Below are 24,245 nucleotides of genomic sequence, written 5' to 3'. Positions count from 1 at the left end.
AAGATCTATTTTTGTGGCAGTTAAATGAACCTGAAATAAATAAAAAATAATTCTTTTTGCATATTCATCAGTGCAGGCATATCCATCATCAATTCCTTACTTTAAATCCTTTGAATAGAAAAAAAAATCACTTCTTTAAAGTAAATCTTCATAATTGAAGAGTCCCAAAGCTTTTGAAAGCAGACTAATTTCTCTGTAACAGTAAAGATTTTTCTGATTGCTAGAGAAGAATGGTTTCTAAAATAGGGCATAGGTCAATAATGTCTATTTACTTGATCCATCTCACAGCTAGAATTCATGTTCTATGAATAGTGGATTCTGAGAAAGAATATCTTCCATTTTTATGGTTTAGTTTCAGAAGATGAAGGCAGTTGACTTTAGTCAGTGAAGGTATTGAATTTAAAGCTCCTTAAAGCCTGTAATTTGAATAGAGTATTCCAAATGGAAGCATCCATGAAAGAAAGGTCAATGGGAGTGCAGTATTAATTATTTGAATTTTTACATGTTTCTTGTATTCTGTCACTGTGACGATACAGTTCCATGTGAAAATACTAGACCCCATATCCCTATTAGACAATACCTGGTACATTTTATTTCTATGTATGGATATCCAGAAGTCTTTTGGTAATGCTCTGAGCACTGACTTAGAAATCCTGCTTGTTCTTAAATGGTTATTTAAAGGGAAACTCTTTTATTCTCAGAAAAGAAAAAGATATTTTAGCTAATTCTTATAGGAAGGCAGAGGGACAAACACAATTAGAAACAATTAGAAACATAATTAGAAGTTAGGTGACTTCTACTGATTGTGCGGGGAAGAACTGAGTGTAACAGAAAATCACTGGAAATTTTCTCCTCCTCCACTAGTTACACTCGGAAACATTACAAACATGAGTTTTTGATGACGTTTTTATTTTTTTTAACTTTTATTTATTTATTTATTTTGTCTTTTTAGGGCCTCACCAGTGGCTTATGGAGGTTCCCAGGCTAGGGGCTGAATGGGAGCCAGCCACAGCCACAGCAACTCGGGATCTGAGCCGCATCTGCGACCTACACCACAGCTCAGGGCAACACCAGATCCTTAACCCAGTGAGCAAGGCCAGGAATTGAACTTTCATCTTCACGGATGCTAGTCAGATTAGTTTCCACTGCGACAGGACGGGAACTCCCTGATGACGGTTTTTAACATAAAATTGTTGGGTGTTTAATAGGCCAGTTAACCAGATTCATTTTCCAGGATTTGATGATCGATATAAACTAACTGGACTATGTGTTAGAACCTGGAGAATTCAGGCATAAACTAACCAAAAAAGACACAACTGCTGGCAATGAATTTGTAAACTGATCTAAATTCAGATTATTGCAGAGAGGCCCAGCTGCGCTGGTAAGGAACTCAAATGCATTTTAGGAAATTCAGTTTTGCTGTCTTTGGAGCAAATATTTGCTCTGGGAATGTGATTTGTACACATCTTGATCTGGAGAGTGAATGTAAAGCTGGGAAGATGCCAACTTTAAACAGGGATCTATGCATCTCATTCACTCAGATTATCGTAGAGACAAATCTAAGGAGAAGAAATTCCATGACAGTAATCCCAGTGGCCCAGAAAATAGAGTTGAAACCTATGTAGCTAGGTAGAAATGATTTAGTAAGGACCCCAAATACTGGATCCTGGCCAGCCTGGTCAGATACAGGATCCTGATGAAACAACTCACAAAGAGCCTAGAATAAAAAAAAAAAAAAAAGGCACTATTTAAATACAAGTCATTTGCACCACGAAAATAAGATGGTAGGACAACCAGTTGAATTCAGATGTAAAAATGGAGTGGAAGTGGGGTAGGGAGTGTCACACTTGTTTAATAACTAGAACTTTAAAAATTTTTTAAATTGGAATTTTAGAAAATGAAAAAGAGCTTGTCCTCTACTTGTTTTTCTTGAAATGTTCTTTATGGTATTTGTCATCGCCCAGAACATTCAAAGAAAAATCAGGAAATTTCTCTTCCCAAGGTAATCTCGGCCTCCATCATACTTCATTTCTAAGATCTAGAGTATATATCATAAATATTAAAAATACTAAAATACATTTAAAATATACACCTGTCTCAAGATATATGTTTATTTCTTACTAGCTACTTAAGGTTTCATATGATGTTCACTATCATCCATCCCAATTGTATTATAATACTAGAGCAACCGAAGGCAATAGTTACCAATTTCTATTTTTTTTTCTGTAAAAATACAGCTACATGTAAGACCTGGGAAAAGCTGATTAACAATATTTGCCTAGCTATCAACTACATTTTTGCATCTTTCTACTTTTAAGGAAGCTTGGGTAATTAGTGTACTTAAATATATAAACAAAATACATGGTCTAAGCTAAGATTTATATAGGAAGATAGCACATTGGAAGGCAATAGGTAGGAACCTGCACTCTGGATACAGATTTTCTGGATTGAAATCATGACACCCTATAGCTTGACAGGGGTGTCAGCCTCACTCAGGTACCTTGCTGGTAAAGTGGACTTAATAACTGTGGTTCTCAGGATTAAATGACAACATACACAAAGCATGTTGCCTAATGTCTACAACATAGTGAGAGCCCAGTAAGTCTTGGCTATTATTACTATTCAGGCCAATAGAAAGGGTGATACTCTATACTCTATGGAAAAAATTGATTAAAGAACTCATAGCATGTGACCAATGCAATAATCTATTAAAACAATTAATATGATAATTGCATACTGAATATCTCTTCTGCCAAAAAGAGGGAATTTGCTAGAAGAATCATGCCTCTACTACACACTTAAACATGAACTTTACTTGCTAAATTTTGGGTATGTGGGATCAACAGTCATGAATGTCTGCTGAATGAATGATCAACGTATGTCCGCTGATGCCACTATCATGTCTTCATACTGCTGCCAAAGACACCTGTTGGCACGGCTGTACACTGTGCAAAAGAGAAGCAAAATGGTCATTACCTTGGCTGCCTCCAAGAGTAGCTAGTCTGAAGACCTCTTTGAGGGTGAGGCTTTTTGCATTTATCTTATTAATTGAAAGGGTATTGGAAACCATCACTGCTCTTCTGATTGCATCAAGCATGGAAGATGAATAACCACCAGCCACATCTGTGGTAGATAAAATAAAGCCAAAACAGTAACCATATGAGACAAATGGAATATTAAGTATATAAGGCTTTTTCCTCTTTTTAGTGACATATTCGCTCTTTAACTTACTTCAAAGAAAAGATCTTATCTATAAACAGAATAGATACAGGCTAACATTTAAAGGAATTCGTAACCTGCAATTCATATCAAATATATTCCTATATTGTTTTTCTAGAGCTGCTGCAACAGACTACCATAAATGTGGTGGCTTAAAACACAGAAATTTATTCTCATGATTTTGGAAGGCAGAAGTCTTAAAGTGTTGTCAGGGCTGCAATCCCTAATAGGTTCTAGGGAAGAATCTTTCCTGGTTTCTTCTAGTTTGGGGTGGCTCCTGGTGTTCCTTGGCTTGTGGCAGTATAACTCCAGTGTCTGTCTCCAACTTCAGATGGCCTTCGTCCTTCTGTGTCCTTATGTGCCTCTCAGTGCCAGTCTCTTATAAGGACATTCATCATTGGATTCACCCTAATTCAGAATGACTTCATCTTGAGATTTTTACCTTAATTACATCTGCAAAGACCTTTATTCCAAATAAGGTCATATTTACTCACTTCTGGAAGATAACTCTTTTTGGCAGAAGATAGGAAGGGGGGGCACAATTCAATCCACTACAAAGCTCAAATGTTTAATAAAGTAAAGAGAAGAAATATATGACTATTCCCTAAACTGTTACAGAAATTGGCCAAATAGGATCAGATTGTTCTAAAAATAATTTAGACAATATGAGATTTAAAATAATGCTCTGAGCTCTAAAAATTTATCCTAACTCTATTCTAATTCGTATGAGAACTTTGGGAATTAAAAAGCTACTTCTTTATGATACTTTTTCAGGAAAAGCTTTTAGAATGAACTTAGATATTCTGGAAAATTTGTGTAGTACATGAGCAATGCTGATGTAGACAGCTTTATATTTGTCACTGGCATCATTAGATGAGGAATGAGATTTTTATAGTGATTTTAAATAAGATCATAATCAAATTGAAATACTACCCTTGACAAGAATGTAGAAGTTATTAAATGAGTTTATATAAATAAATGTCAAATAAGTTAAAATGCTTTATTAGAGGGAAAAATCTATAGCCAATAAAATACATTTTATATTCCAAGAGTTCCTTCTGTCATGTCTAGATAGACATATATAATTGTTAGTGCCTATATATATTGCAAAGATCAAAAGTAATAGCCTATTAAGCAACAATCTGAGATTGCAGTTTAATTTTATGTTCAACTGCCTTAAATGTCTTTAGATAAACTTGTATGATTTTTTTTTAGAAAATATGTTTCTTTTGCCAGAACAGTATTGACAAAGGATCATCTAGTTCCTTGAAAAGTTTTATTCTTCTACTTAGTTTAGTTCACTTTAATATATAGTAACCATCTGTTAAACCTTCATTTTATCATAGTATCAAACTAAGAAAACAAATAGGATTTGGGAGTAATGCACGTTGAGCTTTGAAATACTTTGTGTTTTGATTCTTTATTACTGGAACAAAGAAAATGTTCAGTCTAAAGGCAGAATAAAATGCTGTCACCACATGGTATGGAAATATATAAAGATTGAATATATATTTCAAAATATGTGGGTAAAGACTGGAAGGAAACAGAAAAACAAAAGCAGTACTCCTAGGATGGTGTGAACATGGAAGATTTAAATACCCACAGTTATAAAAAGAGGTTTTTTTATCCTTTGTTTCATTTTTTAAAGTTTTATTGAAGTAAGGCTAATTCTTAACATTGTGATAATTTCTGCTGTACAACAAAGTGATTCAGTTATATACAAACCCATACCACTCTTTTTCAGATTCTTTTCCCATATAGGTTATCACAGAATATTGGGTAGAGTTTCCTGTGCTATACAGCAGGTGCCTGTTGGCTAACCATTCCATATACCACAATGTTCATATGCCAGTCCCAAACTCACAATCCATCTCTCCCCTCCACCTGTCTGCTTTGGTAACCATAAGTTTGTTTTCAAAATGTGTGAGTCTGTTTCTGTTTTGTAAATAAGTTCATTTGTATCATTTTGTTGTCTTTTTTTAGGGCCACACCTGCGGCATAGGGGTCAAATTGGAGCTGCAGCTCCAGGCCTGCACCATAGCCACAGCAACAAAGGATCCAAGCTGCATCTATGACCTATACTGCAGCTCATGGTAAAGGCAGATTCTTAATCTACCGAGCAGGGCCAGGTATTGAACTGGCATCCTCATGGATACTGGTTGGTTTTGTTACCATTGAGCCACAATGGTAACTCCATGTATCATTTTTTTAAAGATTCCACATATAAGAGATATCATATGATATCTGTCTTTGACTTATACTTACTATGATAATCTCTAGGGTCCATCTATGTTGCTTCAAATGGCATTATTTTGTTCTTTTTTTAAATGGGTAAGATTCCATTGCATATATGTACCACATCTTCTCTATCCATTCCTCTGTCAATGAGGTTTGATTCATTTTCCAAGATGTATCTGTTCTGGAGAATGTTCCATATACACCTGAGAAGAATGTGTTTCTGCTGCTATTGGATGGAATATTCTATAAATATCAATGCAGTCCATCTGTTCTAATCGTCATTTAAGGCCTGTGTTTCCTTACTGACTTTCTGTCTGGATGATCTGTCTGTTGCTGTAAGTTGGGTGTTAAAGTCCTCCACTATTATTGTGTTACTGCCAATTTCTCCTTATATGTCTGTATATATTGCGATGTGCCTATGTTAGATGCATATATATTTACAATTGTTATATCTTCTTGGATTGATCCCTTGATCATTATGTAGTGTCCTTCTTTGTCTCTTGTCACCTACTTTATTTTAAAGTCTATTTTATCTGATATAAGTATTGTTTCTCAGGTTTCTTTTGATTTCCATTTGCCTGGAATATCTTTTTTCACCCTTTCACTTTTAGTCTGTATGTATATTCAACAAAACTGTATTTTAAGAATGAAGATTGGAGTTCCCTTGTCACTCAGTGAGTTGACGATCTGGTACTGTCACTGCTGTGGCTCAGGTTTGATCCCTGGCCTGGGAATTTCTGCATGACATGGGCACAGCAAAAAAAAAAGTCCAAAAATAGGTTTTATAACATATGACATAAATTAATGTTTTCCTCAATATCTAATCAAAACTACCCATTTAGAAAGAATAAGGATAGATTTGGAAACAATGTTATATAATTTATTGAGAATATTTTGAGAGCTATCTTATTTTGCTGACATATAAGATGACTTAATTTTCTATATTATTCTGGTTGTTGTTAGCAATAAAGAAGCAATATTGGGCAGATGAAGGAATAAACCCTGGACCACACAAATGATGGTATTTAGTCAGGACCATGTATGTAATAGTCAAGCTTTTCATCTAAGAATTTCCATTGTGATGGTAACTTCTCAGTCTCATCCATGCCCAGTGAGCTAAGGCCAGGAGGCTTTCTCCTCTTTCTATAATACATGTAATGTACGTCAAATCCCAGATTTATCATATAACAAAAGGCAGTATGATGGGGTAGAAAAAGAAACAATGAACCCCACATTTTATCAACTTTTTTCTCTTTATGGATGCACCTGTGACATGGAATCATGGAAGTTCCTGGGTTAAGGGTCAAATTAGAGTTGCAGCTGCTGGCCTATACCAAAGCCATAGCATCATCAGATCAGAGGGGCATCTGTGACCTACACTCCAGCTTGAGGCAACACTGGATCCTTAACCCACAGAGTGAGGCTAGGAATCAAACCCACATCCTCATGGATACTAGTCAGAACCTTAACCCACTGAGTTACAATGGGAACTCCTTATCAACTTGGTTTTAAACTGTGGATTTGGAGCGTTTCTTGCTTTGTTAACCTTTGGTAAGTTACCTAGTACTGATGACCCTCAATTTTCTCAGAAAATGGAAATAACATCATTTGCCTTAACAGTTGCTGGGAAAAATCCAGTTCAGTAACTAGAAGTGCTGGGGAATGAGAATCAAAAGGTGTAAGCTGCATCAGGGTGTGGTGAAGGAAAGAAGATGGATGCTCTTTTTCAGAAAATCTATTCTCTAACCCTTTGCCCCCTCTACTATCATGAAAAAGAATGGTACTATCTTGTTTGTTAGAGTCAACATAAGGACAGTATATATATATATGTATATATATATTTTTTTTTAACAAGAAGAAGCTAAGAAAGTATACAACAGTAAAAACTTGAGCCAGGCAGAAAGAAAAATAAAAGGAAGTAATTTTATATGTGTGAATAATCATTTCTTAGGTACGTATTCACAGACAGATTTACTGAACACCACCTTTGTGCCTGATTTATTTAAGCACTCATAAATAAAAGTTATCAGCTCCACATGAGCTTATTATCTAGTAGAAGAGGAAAAAAGAGGCATAAAAACAAACAAATATTAACTATAAACTGTGATCAGTGATAGAGAAAATGGAGGTAGAACATCCATTTAGGATGGTCAGAGAAGACCTCTTTAAGGCAATGACATTTAAACCAGGACGAAAATGAGAAATTGCCATGTAAAGAGAGACATAAGGGCATTCTAGGCAGAGAAACAGAATGCACAAAAGGCTCTTCATAGAAAGGAATGTGATTCATGGAAGGGATTAAAAGATAGCCACTGTGGGGAGGAGAGAGTTGTGCGAGATGAGGCTGTGAGGTCAAAAGATGTCACACCATGCAGAACTTTCTGGCTTTGTAAAGAGGTTTACATATTCAAAATCCCAGTGAAGGGTAGTAATTTGCAAGGAGCAAAATGGTCATATTTTCATTGTGATTCTTTTGAAAAGAGAAGACTGGACTAGAAGGGCCCAAGATGAATATGAGATTCATTAGGAAGCTAGTGCAGGATTTCAAGCAAGAAACAATGGCAGCTTGCATCAGGTGATGGTGGCTGATATTTGAAAAGAGGATGGAGTCAGAAGATACTAAGGAGTCATAAAATTGGACATGGTACAGTCTTAGATGTGGGGAAAAGGTACAGGAGAAGGTACTGAAACAGTGCCCAAGATTCTCTTTTGAGAGACTGAATTCTCTGAAAAGGAACCATTTAAGAGAATCATTCTTAAATGTGTTTGAATCCCAATGAATTTTTGGGATTCTATGAGGAGGGGTCAAAGAGAAAAGACACAGTAAGAAATTGAAAATACAGGTCTGAAATTCAAATAGGAGTGTGGGCTGGATATAAAAATCATAGTCATCTGCATATATGTAATCATGTAAAGCCATGGTTGCAGACGATAACTCCTAAGAAGTATAAGGCGAAAAGAGTGTCTAGGACTGAGCCTTGAGCAAAGGTTTTGAATGGCCAGGAAGAGGAAAAGGGGACTTCAGAGAAGATGAAGAAGGTCAGACAAGAGAGGAATATGGGAAACTAAAACAGTGTGACTTCATTAAACCCAAGGTAAGACTGTTTGGACAAAGAAGTACAATGTGATGACAGAATGGTGTCCTTTAGAGCTGGAAGCAAATAAGATCACAGTGGTAATAGCCCAGGGGATAAAGGACAAGGTAAGTTACTACAGGGGTGGTGAGGGTAGAAAGTCAGGATGAAGTGGGTGGAGGAACAGAAGATTGCCTAGGAAGTGGTAACAATGTGGGTACCCGCGCATCAAAGAAGTTTTGCTGTGAAGGGGGAGTAGAGAGGTGGGGCAGGAGCCAGAAGAGGGTGCCTAATTAAGAGGGGGCCTAAATTCCTGCCTTTGCTTAAAAGATCAGGAGGTACTGGAGAATTTTTTGTGTGTATGTGCTGATAGGAATGATACAGTAGAAAGGAGATAATGATGATGCAGGAAAGTTTGTAGCCAAAGGAATTAATTTATTGATTAATCACGGGAGAGGAGAGAGTACAGAATACACCTCAGGGTATTTTTAACTTTTGCCTTAGATTAGAAGAGAGAAATTTTTGTTTCAGCTGTAGAAAAAAAAAAGAGAGAGAGAGAGAAAATGCAAGCAGGTGGAGGAAGGTATATAAATTTGGTGATGGGAAGAGGAGGGAAGGGCTTCTGATTGTTTCTATTTCCTCAATGACTTATGAGATAAGGCTATTAGCTGGAAGCGAGGATATAATTTGGGATAAAAAGTTTAGGAAGAAATGAGATAAGTCCATTTGGAATATGGGGACATATTAAGAAACATAATTATCTATTTGAGCAGTGCTGTGGAACTGTAGAATTTTAGAGCAACATTTAAAATGAAACCACTAGAGAATTTTTTTCCAGCGACATCCAGGTGCTCAGCTGTAGAGACTAAGAAAGGGAATAGTTGAGACAATCAAGGGGGATGGGCTTTTGCAACATGAATACAAAGAAAGCAAGAGGGGTGTGAGAAACAAGGAAGTTTTCTAAGGGAATAATTATAGTGACTACTCTGGCATCAACGATGGGTAAATTAGGAAAGGAATAATGGATTTTGAGAAAGCATGTAATCACTGAATTGGAGTTGTACAAGTTGATCAAAGAATGTTGCTTTGGGAATAACTGAAGTAAGTTAGAAGGAAAGGAATTTGTCCCTAGAAAGTAGGACCATGGCTCCATGTATTTTGTTTGTTTTGATGAATTTGTAAGTTTTGATGTAAACTTGTTCCATATTTTTGTCCATTTATAAGCTTTTAGGTTACTATTTTTTGGTTATTTCCTAAGTCCTCTTTTTTTCTGAGACAAGGAATTTTATATATAATTAACTTATAATTTTGCTCCCATTTGCTAAATACGTCTTCATCCTCCCAGCCTTACACATAAACCACAGCTTCTTGGTTTCTGTTAACAAAATCAGAAAGTAGAATAATTTTTAGCACTTTTAAAGTTCTTTCTTACAGACCATATATTATTTTTAAATTTTATGATAAGATGTTGAAGACGTTCAAATAAAAAAATAACACCAAAACCGAATGACCTGACACTTAGAGTCAGGTCTCAGGACATCTGCCCAAACAGAGGAAAACACCTTTTTGATTTATATTGCCATTTTGATTTGTTAATGTTTATATTTTGTTGTTGTTTATTAAGACTTTGTGTTTTTTAGAGCTGTTAAATTTTATAGTCTGATAATTTTTTAAAAGATACTACTTTTAAAATTATGCATATTCTCTCTTGAGACATTTTTTATTTTTTAAACTCATATTTTTTCTTTATATTTTAAATGATTTTAGCCTTCCCTGAGATCTTATTGTACCATTACTTCCCTGTGCCATGACCCTTCACTTTGCCTCATCACTCATCGAACGATACAGATTTTCAAGTAATTTTTCAAAGGGTTCATGGTGGGAATTTTTTTCCAAACCTCTGTACATCTGACAGCTTTTTTGGTCTTCATATATAAGGGAGAATGTGTTCCAATATAATATTCTTGAATAACAACCACTTTGTCTCCAAAATCCTGTTCTTGGTACTCTGTGTGCCAACAAAAACACTTGCAACCAAAATAGATTTTAATTGTTTTATGAATAACTGATTTTTCCCCTGCCTCATAGGTTTAGAACTTCTTTCTCTTTTTTTACCAAACTGTGGTTGATCTGTAATATTACATTAGTTTCAGGTGTATTGCAAAGTGATCCAGTTATATATGTATAATATAGATATATTATTTTGCAGATGATTTTCCCTTATAGATTATTACAAAATATTGAGTAGAGTTCCTGTGCTGTTCAGGAGGTCCTTCTTGCTTATCTATTTTATATATAGTAGTGTGTATATGTTAATCCCAAACTCCTAATTTATCCTCCCTCACTTTCCTCTTTAGTAATTGTAAGTTTATTTTTATGTCTGTGGGTCTGTTTCTTTTTGTATGTAAGTTCATTTGCATCATTTTTTTAGATTCCATATATAAGGGATGTCATATAATATTAGTCTTTACCTATCTGACATACTTCACTTAGTATGATAACCTCTAGGTCCATCTATGTTGCTGCAAATGGCATTATTTAATTCTTTTTTATAGCTAATATTCCATTATATATATATATATATATATATATATATATATATATATATATACATACACCATACAGAAGAAACACCATATCTTCTTTTTTACTCTTTTTAAAAATACTTTTTTATTATGGTTAATCATAGGAAAATGAGTATAGTTCTCTATGCTGTACAGTAGGAACTTGCTCATTATATCCTCCATGCATTAGAGCTTACCTTTGCTAACCCCAACCTCCCACTCCATCCCTCTCCCAAATTTCTCCCCATTGGCAACCATAAGTTTATTCTCTATGTCCGTGAATCTCCTTGCTTGATAGATAGGTTCATTTGTGCCTAATCACATTTTAGATTCCACATATAAGTGACATCATATGGTATTTGTCTTTCTGACTTACTACACTTAATATCATAATCTCTAGTTGCATCCATTTTGCTGTGAATGCTTTATTTCATTCTTTTTTATGGCTGAGTAGTATTCCATTGTGTAAATGTACCAAATTGTCTTTATCTATTCCTGAGTCCTTGGACATGTAGGTTGTTTCCACATCTTGGTTATTGTGAAGAGTGCTGCTATGAATAAAGGGAAGCATGTATCTTTTTGAATTACGGTTTTGTCTGGATATATGACCAGGAGTGGGATTGCTGGATCATATGGTAACTCTATCCTTAGTTTTCTGAGGAACCTCCACAGTGTTTTCCACAGTGGCTGTACCAACTTACATTCACACCAACAATGTAGGAATGTTCCCTTTTGTGCACAGCCTCTCTGGCATTTTTATTTGTAGATTTTTTGAAGATGGCCATTCTGACTGGAGTGAAGTAGACCCTTACTATAATTTAAAAATTTTTTTTATTACTCAATGAATTTATTACACTTATACTTGTACAGTGATCGTCAAAATCCAATCTTATACGATTTCCATCCCAGAACCCAGCACATCCCCCCACCCCCCAAACTATCTCCTTTGGAAACCATACGTTTTTCAAAGTCTGTGAGTCTACAGTATCTGTTCCACAAAGAAGTTCATTCTGTCCTTTTATCAGATTCCACATGTCAGTGAAAGAATTTGATGTTGGTGTATCATTGTATAGCTGACTTAACTTAGCATGATAATTTTTAGGTCCATCCATGTTGCTAAAAATGCTGGTATTTCATTCTTTTTAATGGCTGAATAATATTCCATTGTGTATATGTACCACATTTTCCTTATGCACTCCTCTGTCAATGGACATTTAGGTTGTTTCCATGTCTTGGCTATTGTAAATAGTGCTGCAATGAACATCGGAGTACATGTGTCTTTGTAAGTCATGGTTTTCTCTGGATAGATGCCCAGGAGTGGGATCACTGGATCAAATGGGAGTTCATGTTTAGTTTTCTCAGACATCTCCATACCATTTTCCATAGTGGCTGCACCAATTTACATTCCCACCAACAGTGTAATACAGTTCCCTTTTATCCACACCCTCTCCAGCACTTATTGTTTGTAGACTTTTGGATGATGGCCATTCTGGCTGGTGTAAGGTGGTACCTCAGAGTGGTTTTGATTTGCATTTCTCTAATAATGAGTGATGTTGAACATCTTTTCATGTGTCTTTTGGCCATCTGTACGTCTTCTTTGGAGAACTGTCTGTTTAGATCTTCTGCCCATTTTTTGATGGGGTTGTTTGTTTTTGAGTATGGAGCTGCAGAAGGTGTTTATAAATTTTGGAGATTAATCCCTTGTTGGTTGATTCATTTACAAAGATTTTTCTCCCAATCTGTGGGTTGTCTTCTCGTTTTGTTTAGGGTTTCCTTTGCTGTGCAGAAACCTTTAAGTTTGATTAGGTCCCATTTGTTTACTTTTGTTTTTACTGACATCACTCTAAGAGGTGGATCTGAGAAGATGTTGCTATCCTTTATGTCAGAGGGTGTTTGGCCTATGTTTTCCTCTAAGGGTTTTATAGTATCTGGTCTTATATTTAGGTCTTTAATCCATTTGGAGTCTATTTTTGTGTATGGTGTTAGGGAGGGTTCTAATTTCATTTTTTTTCCATGTGGCTGTCCAGTTTTCCCAGCACCACTTATAGAACAGGCTGTCTTTTCTCCATTGTATACTCTTGCCTCCTTTGTCATAGATTAGTTGGCTGTAGTTGTGTGGATTTAATTCTGGGCTTTCTATCCTGTTCCACTGGTCTATATATCTGTCTTTGTGCCAGTACCATATGGTTTTGATGACTGTTGCTTTGTAGTATAGTCTGATGTCAGGTAGCCTGATTCCTCCAGCTCCATTTTTCTTTTTCAGGATGTCTTTGGCTGTTCTGGGTCTTTTGTGCTTCCAAACAAACTTCAAAATACTTTGTTTGAGTTCTGTGCAAAATGTCCTTGGTACTTTGATAGGGATTGCATTGAATCTGTAGATTGCCTTGGGTAGTAGAGTCATTTTGATAATAATGACTCTTCCAATCCACGAGCATGGTATGTCTTTCCGTCTGTTTGTGTCATCTTTGATTTCTTTCATCAGTGTTTTAAAGTTTTCCGAGTACAGGTCTTTTGTCTCTTTAGGTAGGTTCATTCCTAAGTATTTTATTCTTTTGGATGCAATGGTAAATGGGATTGCTTCCCTACTTTCTCTTTCTGAACTTTCCTTGTTAGTATATAGAAATGCTGTCGATTTCTGTGTATTGATTTTGTATCCTGCGACTTTGCCAAATTCGTGGATGAGCTCTAACAGTTTTCTGGTAGAGACTTTAGGATTCTCTAGGCATAGTGTCATGTCATCTGCAAATGGTGATAGTTTTACTTCTTCCTTTCCAATTTGGATTCCTTTTATTTCTTTTACTTCTCTGATTGCCATGGCTAGGACTTCCAAAACTATGTTAAATAGCAGTGGTGAGAGCGGACATCCTTGTCTTGTTCCTGATCTCAGTGGGAATTCTTTCAGCTTTTCACCATTGAGAATGATGTTTGCTGTGGGTTTGTCATACATGGCCTTTATTATGTGAAGGTAGGTTCCCTCTGTGCCCACTTTCTGAATGGTTTTTATCAGAAATGGGTTTTGGATTTTGTCAAAAGCTTTTTCTGTATCTGTTGAGAAGATCATGTCATTTTTATTCTTCAGTTTGTTAATGTGGTGTATCACACCGATTGATCTGTGGATGTCGAAGAACCCTTGCATCCCTGGGATAAATCCCACTTGATCATGATGTACAATCCTTTGAATGTATTGTTGGATGCGGTTTGCTAGTATTTTGTTGAGGATTTTTGCATCGATGTTCATCAGTGAAATTGGCCTGTAATTTTCTTTTTTTTTTTTTTGTGCTATCTTTGGTTTTGGTATCAGGGTGATGGTGGCCTCATAGAATGAGTTTGGGAATATCCTTCCTCTGTGATTTTTTGAAATAGTTTCAGAAGGATAGGTGTTAGCTCTTCTCTAAATGTTTGATAGAGTTTGCCTGTGAAGCCATCTGGTCCTGGACTTTTGTTTGTTGGAAGTTTTTTAATCACAGTTTCAATTTTAGTACTTGTGATTGGTCCATTCATCTTTTATATTTCCTCTTGGTTTAATCTTGGAAGTTTGTACTTTTCTAACCCTGACTATAATTTTGATTTGCATTTCTGTAATAACTGGCAATACTGAGTATTTTTTCATGTGCCTGTTGGCAATTGTATTTCTTCTTTGGAAGAATGTCTATTCAGGTATTCTGCTCGTTTTCCAATTGGGTTGTTCATTGATGAGCTCTAGTAGTTTTCTGGTAGCATCTTTAGCATTTTCTATGTATAATATCATGTTAACTACGAACAATGACATTTTATTTTTTTTTCAGTTTGGATTCCTTTTATTTCTTTTTCTTCTCTTACTGCCATGGCTAGGACTTCCAAAAATATGTTGAATAACATAGTCATCTGAACATCCTTGAGATGTTCCTGATCTGAGAGGAAATGATTTCAGTTTCACCATTAGGTATGGGTTTGTCATATATGGCCTTTTTTCTTGAAGTAGGTTCTCTTTGTGCCCACCTTCTGAAGGGTTTATTTTTCTTTTATAAATGGATATTGAATTTTGTCAAAAGCTTTTTCTGCATCTATTAAGATGACCATATGGTTTTTAACCCCCCAGTTTGTTGATGTGGTAGATTACACGGATTGATCTGCAGATATAGAAAAATCTTTGCATCTCTCAGATAAATCCTACAGGATCCTGGTGTATGATGCTTTTAATGTATTGCTGGGTTTGATAATATCTTGCTGAGGATTTTTTTGTCTATTTTTATCAATGATATTTGCCTGTCATTTTCTTTTTTGTGGTATCATTGTCTGGTTTTGGATCAGGGTGATTGTTGGCCTCATATAAGCTTATGAAGTGTTCCTTCCTCTGCAGTTTTTGGTATGTGTTAGTTAACTCCTATATAGATATTTGGTAGAATTCACACGTGAAACCATCTGGTCCTGCACTTTTGATTTTGTGGAGTGTTTTGATCATAGCTTCAATTTCAGTACTTGTAATTGGCCTCTTCATATTTTGTTTCTTCCTGGTTCATTCTTAGAAGGTTCTACCTTTCCAAGAATTTTCCCACTTCTTCTAGTTTGTCCATTTTATTGGTATAGTTGCTTATAGTAGTCTCTTATGGTTCTTTGTATTTCTGTGGTATCAGTTGTAACTTCTCATTTTTCATTTCTAATTTTATTGATTTGGGCCCTCTCCCTTTTTTTCTTGATGAGTCTGGCTAAGAGTTTATCAATTTTGTTTATCTTTTCAAAGAACCAGGCTTTAGTTTCATTGATCTTTGCTATTGTTTTTAGGCCGTATTTCATTTCTGATCTCATTCCTTCTACTAACTTTGGTTTTTGTTTGTTCTTTCTCTAGGTACTTTAAGTGTAAGGTTAGGTTGTTTATTTGAGATTTTTGTTTGTTTGTTTCCTGAGGAAAGCTTGTAATGCTATACACTTCCCTTTTAGAACTGCTTTTGCTATGCTCCATAGGTTTTGGATTGTCTTTTTTTTTTTTTTTTTTCATTTGTCTCTAGGGTTTTTTAAATTTCCTCTTTGATTTCTTTAGGGATCCAACATGTTTAGGAGCATATTGGATGGCAATATGTTAGGAGTCTTCACATGTTTGTTTTTTGAATTTTTTTTCTTTTAGTTCATTTCTCATGTCATAGTATTGTGGTTAGGAAAGATGCTTGTTATGATTTTGATTTTCTTCAATTTACTGATGCTTGATTTGTAGCCCAGCATGTGTGTGCTTTTGAAGAGTAGATTCTCTGATTTCCCTGATCTTATGGAGCTCCTGCAATCGAGCCACACTGGACTTCAAAGCCAAATTCTCTGGGACTCCTCCTCTTGATGCCACACCTCCAGGCGAGGGAGCCTTTCTTGGGGCTCAGAACTCTCACTCCTGTTGCATAACTTTTGTGATATAATTATTCTCCAGTTTGTGAGTTATCCATGGTGGGGGATTGGGAGAATATTAGATTATATAATGACTATGCCACTCCTATTCCCTTGTTGTGGTTTCTTCTTTTACTTTGGATATAGACTATTTTTTTGATAGGTTCCAGTCATTTATATCAATGGTTGTTTAGCATTTAGTTGTGATTTTGCTGTGCTCATGAGAGGAACTGAACTCTAGGTCCTATTCTACTCCACCATCTTGTCTTCATTGTCTATTTTAAGTCATTTTAGTCTTCCCTATCATCCTGTGTATCATTACTTCCCTATATCATGACCCTATATTTTGCCCCATTCCTCATTTAATTTTAAAGTACTTTTGTCAAGGATTTCATGGGGAGAATATTTTCTAAACCTTTGTACATCTGAGAATTTTGTTGCCTTCACACGAGGAAGAATGTGATCCAATATAATATTCTTGAATATCAGCCACTTTGTCTCCAAACTCCTGTTATTGGTATTTTGCATGCCAGTGAGATACTTGCAACCAAACTGTTTTTTTTTTCCCTGAAGCTAAGTGCTTTTAATGCACTTTAATATTTTGAAGGTCAAATTACAGTTTGTGGTTAGGGAACACTTTAGCAATTTGGATTTATGCGTTTTACAAATGGATTTGCATTTGACATTTATGTACTAGCAACACAACTAATTTGAATGTGTTATTCTGTTATTTTCTTTTTCTTTTTCTTTTTTAAAAACTTTTTTTTAAGTAGAGAGTTTGATTTACAATGTTGTGCCAATTTCTGCTGTACAGCAAAGTGACCCAGTCATACATTTATATACATAAATTTCTGGATTATTTGTTCTAGTTCTTTGAGAAATGTCATGGGTAATTTGATAGGGATTGCATAAAATCTGGAGATTTTTCAGTAGTATGGCCATTTTAACAATATTAATTCTTCTAATCCAGGATGATGAGATACCTTTCCTCTTCTTTGAATCCTATTTAATTTCCTTGATTAATGTTTTATATTTCTCAGTGTATAAAACTTTTACCTCCTTGGTCAGAGTTATTCCAATATATTTTATTTATTTATTTAAAAATTTAAATTAAAGTATAATTGATTTACAATGTTCTGTCAAATTCTGTACAGCAAAGTGACCCAGTAATACATATACATACATTCTATTACATTATCTTCCATCATTTTCTAGCACAAGTGATTGGATAAGGTTCCCTGTGCCATACAGCAGGACACCACTGCTTATGCATTAAAAATGTAATAGTTTGTATCTACTAACCCCAAATTCCCAGTCCATCCCACTCCCTCTTCCTCACCCCCTCTTGGCAAGCACAAGGCTGTTCTCCATGTTAGTGAGTCTGTTTCTTTTCTGTAGATAGGTTCATTCGTGACACATTTTAGATTCCACATATTAGTTATATCACATGGTATTTGTCTTTTTCTTTTTGACTTACTGCACTTAATCTGATAACATCTAGTTGCATTCATTTTGCTGCGAATGCAATATTTTGCTCTTTTTATGGCTGAGTAGTTTTCCACTTTGTATATGTACATCTTAACCCATTCCTCTGTCAAGGGACAGATGAACATTTAGGTTGTTTCCATGTCTTGGCAATTGTGAATAGAGCTGCTATGAACATATGAGTGCATTTTTTTTAGGGCCACACCCACAGCATATGGAGTTTCCAAGGCTAGGGTCAAATTGGAGTTGTAGCCACCGACCTATACCACAGCCACAGCAATTTAGGATCTGAGCCATGTCTATAACCTATAGCACATCTCACAGCAATGCCAGATCCTTAACCCAATGAGCAAGGCCAGGGATCAAACTTACATCCTCACAGATATTAGTCAGATTTGTTTCTAGTGAGTCATGACAGGAACTCCCTGTATCTTTTTGAATTGTAGTTTTATTCGTACATATGCCCAGGAGTGGGACTGCTTGATCATATGGTAGTTCTATATTTAATTTTCTTAGGAACCATTATACTGTTTTCCTTAGTGGTTGTATCAAGTTACATTCCCACCAACGGTATAGGAGTGTTCCCTTTTCTCCAGACCCTCTCCAGCATTTGTTATTTGTAGACTTATTAATGACAGCCATTCTTACTGGTATGAAGTGGTACCTCTTTGTAGTTTTGATTTGCATTTCTCTAATAATTAGTGATGTTGAGCATTTTTTCATGTGCCTGACGGCCACCTCTATGTTTTCTTTTGAGAAATGTCTATTTGGGTCTTCTGCCCAATTTCTCAATGGTTTTGTTTTGTTTTTTGTTTTGTTGTTGTTGTTGTTGAGTCATATGAGTTGCTTGTGTATTTTGGAGATTAAGCCCTTTGAGGTTGCATCATTTGCAGCTATTTTCTCCCACCTCATAGGTTGTCTTTCCATTTTGTCTATGGTTTCCTTTGCTGTGCAAAAGCTCGTAAGTTTGATGAGGTTCCATTGTTTATTTTTGGTTTTATTTCTGTTGCCTTGGGAGACTGACCTAAGAAAACACTTGTATGGTTTATGTCAGAAAATGTTTTACCTATGTTCTCTTCTAGGAATTTCATAGTTTCATGTCTTATGTTTAAGTCTTTAAGCCACTTTGAGTTTATTTTTTATGCATGGTGTGAGGGTGTGTTTGAGTTTCACTGATTTACATGCAGCTGTCCAGTTCTCCCAGCACCATTTGCTGAAGACTGTCTTTTTCCCATTTTACATTCTTGCCTTTTTTGGTCACAGATTAATTGACCATAGGTGTGGGGGTTTATTTCTGGGCTCTCTATTCTGTTCCACTGATCCAATCTCTGTTTTTGTACCAGCAGCGAACTGCTTGGATTACTGAAGCTCTGTATTACTTTCTGAAGTCTGAGAGAGTTATGCCTCTCGCTTTGTTTCCCAACCTCCTCCCACCCCCACCACTGCCCCTCAGAACTGCTTTCCCAATTCTGTGGCTTCTATGGTTCCATATAAATTTTTGCATTGTTTGTTCTTGTTCATGTGAAAAATGTCATGGGTAATTTGACAGGGATTACAATTAATATATAGATTGTTTTAGATAGTATGGCCAGTTTATTGATATTCTTTCAACCCAGGAGCATGGGATATCTTTGCATTTCGTTGAATCTTCCTTAATTTCCATGATTAATATTTTATATTATTCAGTGTATAAATATTTCACCTCCTTATTCATGTTTATTCCTAGTTATTTATTTTTGGGGGTGTGATTTTAAAAGTTATTTTTATATTATTTTTCAAGTATTTCATTGTTAGTATACAGAAATGCAACTGATTTCTGAATATTAATCTTGTATCCTGCTACTTTGTTGAATTCGTTTATCAGTTTAAGTAGGTTTTGTGTGGATCCTTAGAGTTTTCTATATGTACTATCATGTCATCTGCATAGCGTGACAATTTTACCTCTTCTCTTCCAACTTGGATACCTTCTTTTTCATTTGTTTGTCAGATTTCTGTGGCTAGGACTTCCAATGCTATGCTAAATAAAAGTAGTAAGAGTGAACATCCTTGTCTTGCTCCAGATTTTAGTGGAAAGGCTTTCAGCTTTTCTCCATTGAGTATTATACTGGCTATGAGTTTGTCATAAAAGGCTTTTATTATGTTAAGATATGTTCCCTCTATACCCATGTTGGTAAGAGATTTATCATGAGTAGGTGTTGGATTTTCTCAAATGCTTTTTCTGCATCTATTGAGATGATCATGTTTTCGACTTTTGTTAATATGGTATATGACAATAACTGATTTGCATATGTTGAACCATCCTTGTGAACTTGGGATGAATCCCACTTGGTCATGATGTATGATCTTATTTATTTGTTGTTGAATTTGGTTGGCTAAAATTTTGTTGAGAATTTTTCTATCTATATTTATCAATGATCGCATATAATTTTCTTTTTGGATAGTATCTTTGCCTGGTTTTGATATTAAGGTGATGGTGGCTTCATAGAATGTCTTTGGGAGTGTTTCTTCTTCAGTCTTTTGGGGAAGTTTAAGAAGGATGGGTATAAGTTCTTCTTTGTAGGTTTGGTAGAATTTGCCTTGAAGACATCTGGTCCTGGACTTTTGTAAGTAGGGAATTTTTTTTATTACATTTCATTTCTAGTGACTGGTCTGTTCAAATTATCTATGTCTTCTTAATACAGTTTTGGTGGGCTGTATGTCTCTAGTAAGTTGTCCATTTCTCCTAGGTTGTCAAATTTGTTGGCATATAATAGTTCATAGTATTCTCTTATGGGTTTTTGTGCATTTATGCAGTATCTGTTGATTTCTCCTTTTTCATTTCTTATTCTGTATATTTAGGTTCTCTCTGTCCTTGTGGTGTGTCTGGCCAGAGGTTTGTCAATTTTGTTTACCCTTTCACAGAATCAGCTCTTGGTTTTATTGATTTTTTAAATTGTCTTTTGAATCTGTTTCATTGATTTCCTCTCTCATCTTTATGATTCCCTTCTTTCTGCTGACTTTAGGTTTTGTTTGTTTGTTCTTTTTCTAATTCTTTCAGATAAGTTAGGTTATTGATTTGAGGGTTTTTTTTTATTTTTTGAGGAAGGCCTGTTTCACTATGAACTTCCCTCTAAGAACTTCTTTTGTGGCATCCCATGATTTTGTATGGTTGCATTTTCATTGTCTGTTGTGTCAAGGTATTTTTTTTAAGTTCCTTTTTTTTTCTTTTGGCTGCCCGGAAGCATATCATGCTCCCAGGCCAGGAATGAGATTCAAGCCACACTTTCTCCCTACACCTCAGCTGTGGTATAACTGGATCCTTAAATCACTGTGCTGGGCCAGGGATCTTACCAGTGACCCAGTCCTCCAGAGATTCTGTCAATCCCATTGTGCTACAGCTGGAACTCCTAATTTCCTTTTTTATTTTATCATTGACCTGTTGGTTTTTAGTAGCATGTCATTTAGTCTCCATGTGTTCAGTAGTTTTTCTCATTTCTTTACTTGTGGTAGACTTTTAGTTTCAAGCTAAAAGATGAAAGAAGATGCTTGAAGTAACGTCTATACCCTTAAATATTTTGAGGTTAGTTTTGTGCCCCAATATGTTGGATAATCCTAGAGAATGTTCCATGTGCACTTGAAAATAATGTATAAGCTGGTTTTGTGGGGTATGTAATGTCCTGAAGATGTCAATTAAATCTAACTGTTCTATTGTGTCATTTAGGATCTCTGTTTGCCTTATTGATGTTCTGTCTAGGTGATCTGTCCATTGATGTGAGAGCGGTGTTACAGTTGCCTACTTTTATTATATTCCCATCAATTTCTCCTTTTATGTATGTTAGTATTTGTTTTATGTATTTACATGCTTCTATATTGGCGGTATATATGTTGATGACTATAAGAGGCTCTTTTTTTTTTTTTTTTTGCCTCTTATAGGGCTGCTCCCGTGGCATATGGAGATTCCCAGGCTAGGGGTCTAATCAGAGCTATAGCCACCAGCCTATGCCAGAGCCACAGCAACACCAGATCTGAGCTGCGTCTGTGACCTATACCATAGCTCATGGCAACACCAGATCCTCAACCCACTTAGCAAGGCCAGAGATCGAACCCACAACCTCGTGGTTCCTAGTCATATTCGTTAACCACTGCACCACAACGGGAACTCCCAAGAGGCTCTTCTTAATTTGACCCTTTTATCATTAAATAGTGTCCTACTTTACCTTTCTTTATGGCCTTTGTTTTAAAGTCTATTTTGTCTGATATGAATATTGGGATTCCCACTTTCTTGTCATTTCTATTCACATGAAATATCTTTTTCCATCTCATCACTTTCAATATATGTCCTTTGCCATAAGGTAGTTCTCTTGTAGGCAGCATATTATAGGCTCTTGTTTTTTTTAATATAGTCTGCCAGTCTATAGTGGCAGGGTTCAGCTCATTGACATTTAAGGAAATTATTGATAAATAGGTATTCATTGCCATTTTAAACCTTGTTTTCAGTTTATTCTATTTTCCTCCTTTGTTCCTTTCTTCTTCTTTTTTTTTTTTTTTTTTTTGATTGGATAACTTTCTTTTACTTTACCCCTGTGTCATTTTTTGGGGGGGGGGTTGTGTGTGTGAATTTTTTTTTTACTTGTAGTTTTTCAGTATGTTAAACCCTTCCTATATGTGCTTACTTTAGACTGATAGTCATATAGGATCGAACACATTCTTTAAAAAAAGAGCGTAGATTTTTTTACTCTCCTTCCCCACACTTTGTGATTTTGATGTCCTTTTTATCATCTTCATGTTTATTCTTTTGCTGTTCCATGTATTTATCATTGCTTTCACAAATAGTTTTTTTTTCTTTATGATCTGTATACTGGCTTACTTAAGTGATTACTTTCCTGTTGTGATTTCCTCCATCCTATATCTTCTTACTTTGTTCCTTTTTGAGAAGACCTTTCAGTATTTCTTTTAGAATGTGTTTAGTGTTGCTGTATTCTTTAAGTTTTTGTTTGTCTGAGAAACAATTTATTCTACTTTAAATGATAATCTTGCTGGGTAGAGTATTATAGGCTGCAATTTTTTTCCCTAGAGAACTTTAAATATATCTTGCCAAATCCCTTCTGATCTGTAGTGTTTCTGTAGAGAAAGTAGCTGATAGTTTTATGAGGGTTCCCTTATAATTAACTTTTTTATCTTGTGCCTTTAAAATCCTATCCTTATATTTAACTTCTGCCATTTTTATCATAATATGTGTTGGTGTAAGTCTTTGGGTTCAACTTGTTGGGGGTCTTCTGTGCTTCCTGTATCTTGATATCTGTTTCCTTCTTTAGATTTGGAAAGTTTTTAGCCATAATTTCTTTAAATATATTTTCAATCCCCTTTTCTTTTTCTTCTTTTCCTAAAATCCCTATTATGTGTAGATTAGCTCACTTTATAGTATCCCATAGGTCTCTTACACACTTTCATATTTTATTCATTTGGCTTTCTGCCCGCTGTCCTGATTGGGTGATTCCCACTATTCTGTCTTCCAAATCACTTATTCATTCCTCCCCCTTCAATGCCTCTATTTCAGCCTGGGTCTCTGCAAATGAATTCTCTAATTTTTCTTGGCTCATCCTTATAGCTCCTAGTTCCTTTCTAAAGTAATCTGCATTACTGTTTGATATCTGCTCCTAATTCCTTCAGTATTTTCATTACCTCCTTTTTTAATTTGGTTAGACTGCAGAGGTCTGTTTCATTGTTTGCTCCTTCAGGAGAATTCTCGTGGTGTTTTAACTGGAAGCAGTTTACTTATTTTACTTATATTTTATTATACTTTATTTTACTTATATTTTTCTTATTCTATGAATTTATGGAAAACAATTATCTACTGTAGCTTTGGATAGCCATTCATATGGGAGAGTACCCCTGGGTAGCTTGGGAGGGTTGACTCTTTTTTTTTGACATGAGGGCTGTTTTGGTTTGGATGCTTGTGTTCTCTTTCCTCAGTGTGTGCAGGCTGTTATTCCCCAATAGGGGGTATGCAGATACATGTCATGTACATCCTTCAAGGGAGGTGGGGGCATTGGGTGGGGTTTATAAGCAGCACCTGGTCACTGGGCCCTTGGCAGTGGTGGAAACCCATGGGGAGGTGGGGGTGTCAGGCTGCTCCTGACTGCAGGGTGCTCAGCTGTGGCAATGACCCTTAGGGAGGTGGGGGTGGCACCTGGGGCCCTTGACAGTAGCTAGGGCATGGTGTGTGCATTCCAAGGGAGGTGGGGGCAACAAGTGGTGCTTGGTTGCAGAGTTTGGTTCAGTGGTGCTGAAGCAGTGATTTCTGGGGTGACCAGGGCAGCAGTCTGTGCTTGGTCAT

General features: G+C 35.8%; 1 protein-coding gene across 1 annotated transcript in view; it reads right to left on the bottom strand.

The window, feature by feature from the left end:
• The window catches only part of GDA (guanine deaminase), a 177,991-nt gene that overhangs the window by 4,196 nt on the left and 149,550 nt on the right, over nt 1-24,245 (bottom strand). Inside the window, exon 11 of the mRNA XM_047767774.1 lies at nt 2,977-3,123. Within this exon, the coding sequence (XP_047623730.1) occupies nt 2,977-3,123 (147 nt within the window). The remainder of the gene's footprint in view (nt 1-2,976; nt 3,124-24,245) is intronic.

Source organism: Phacochoerus africanus, chromosome 2 (assembly GCF_016906955.1).
Source record: "Phacochoerus africanus isolate WHEZ1 chromosome 2, ROS_Pafr_v1, whole genome shotgun sequence".
NCBI lineage: Eukaryota > Metazoa > Chordata > Mammalia > Artiodactyla > Suidae > Phacochoerus > Phacochoerus africanus.
This window is presented reverse-complemented; position numbering and strand designations above follow the sequence as displayed.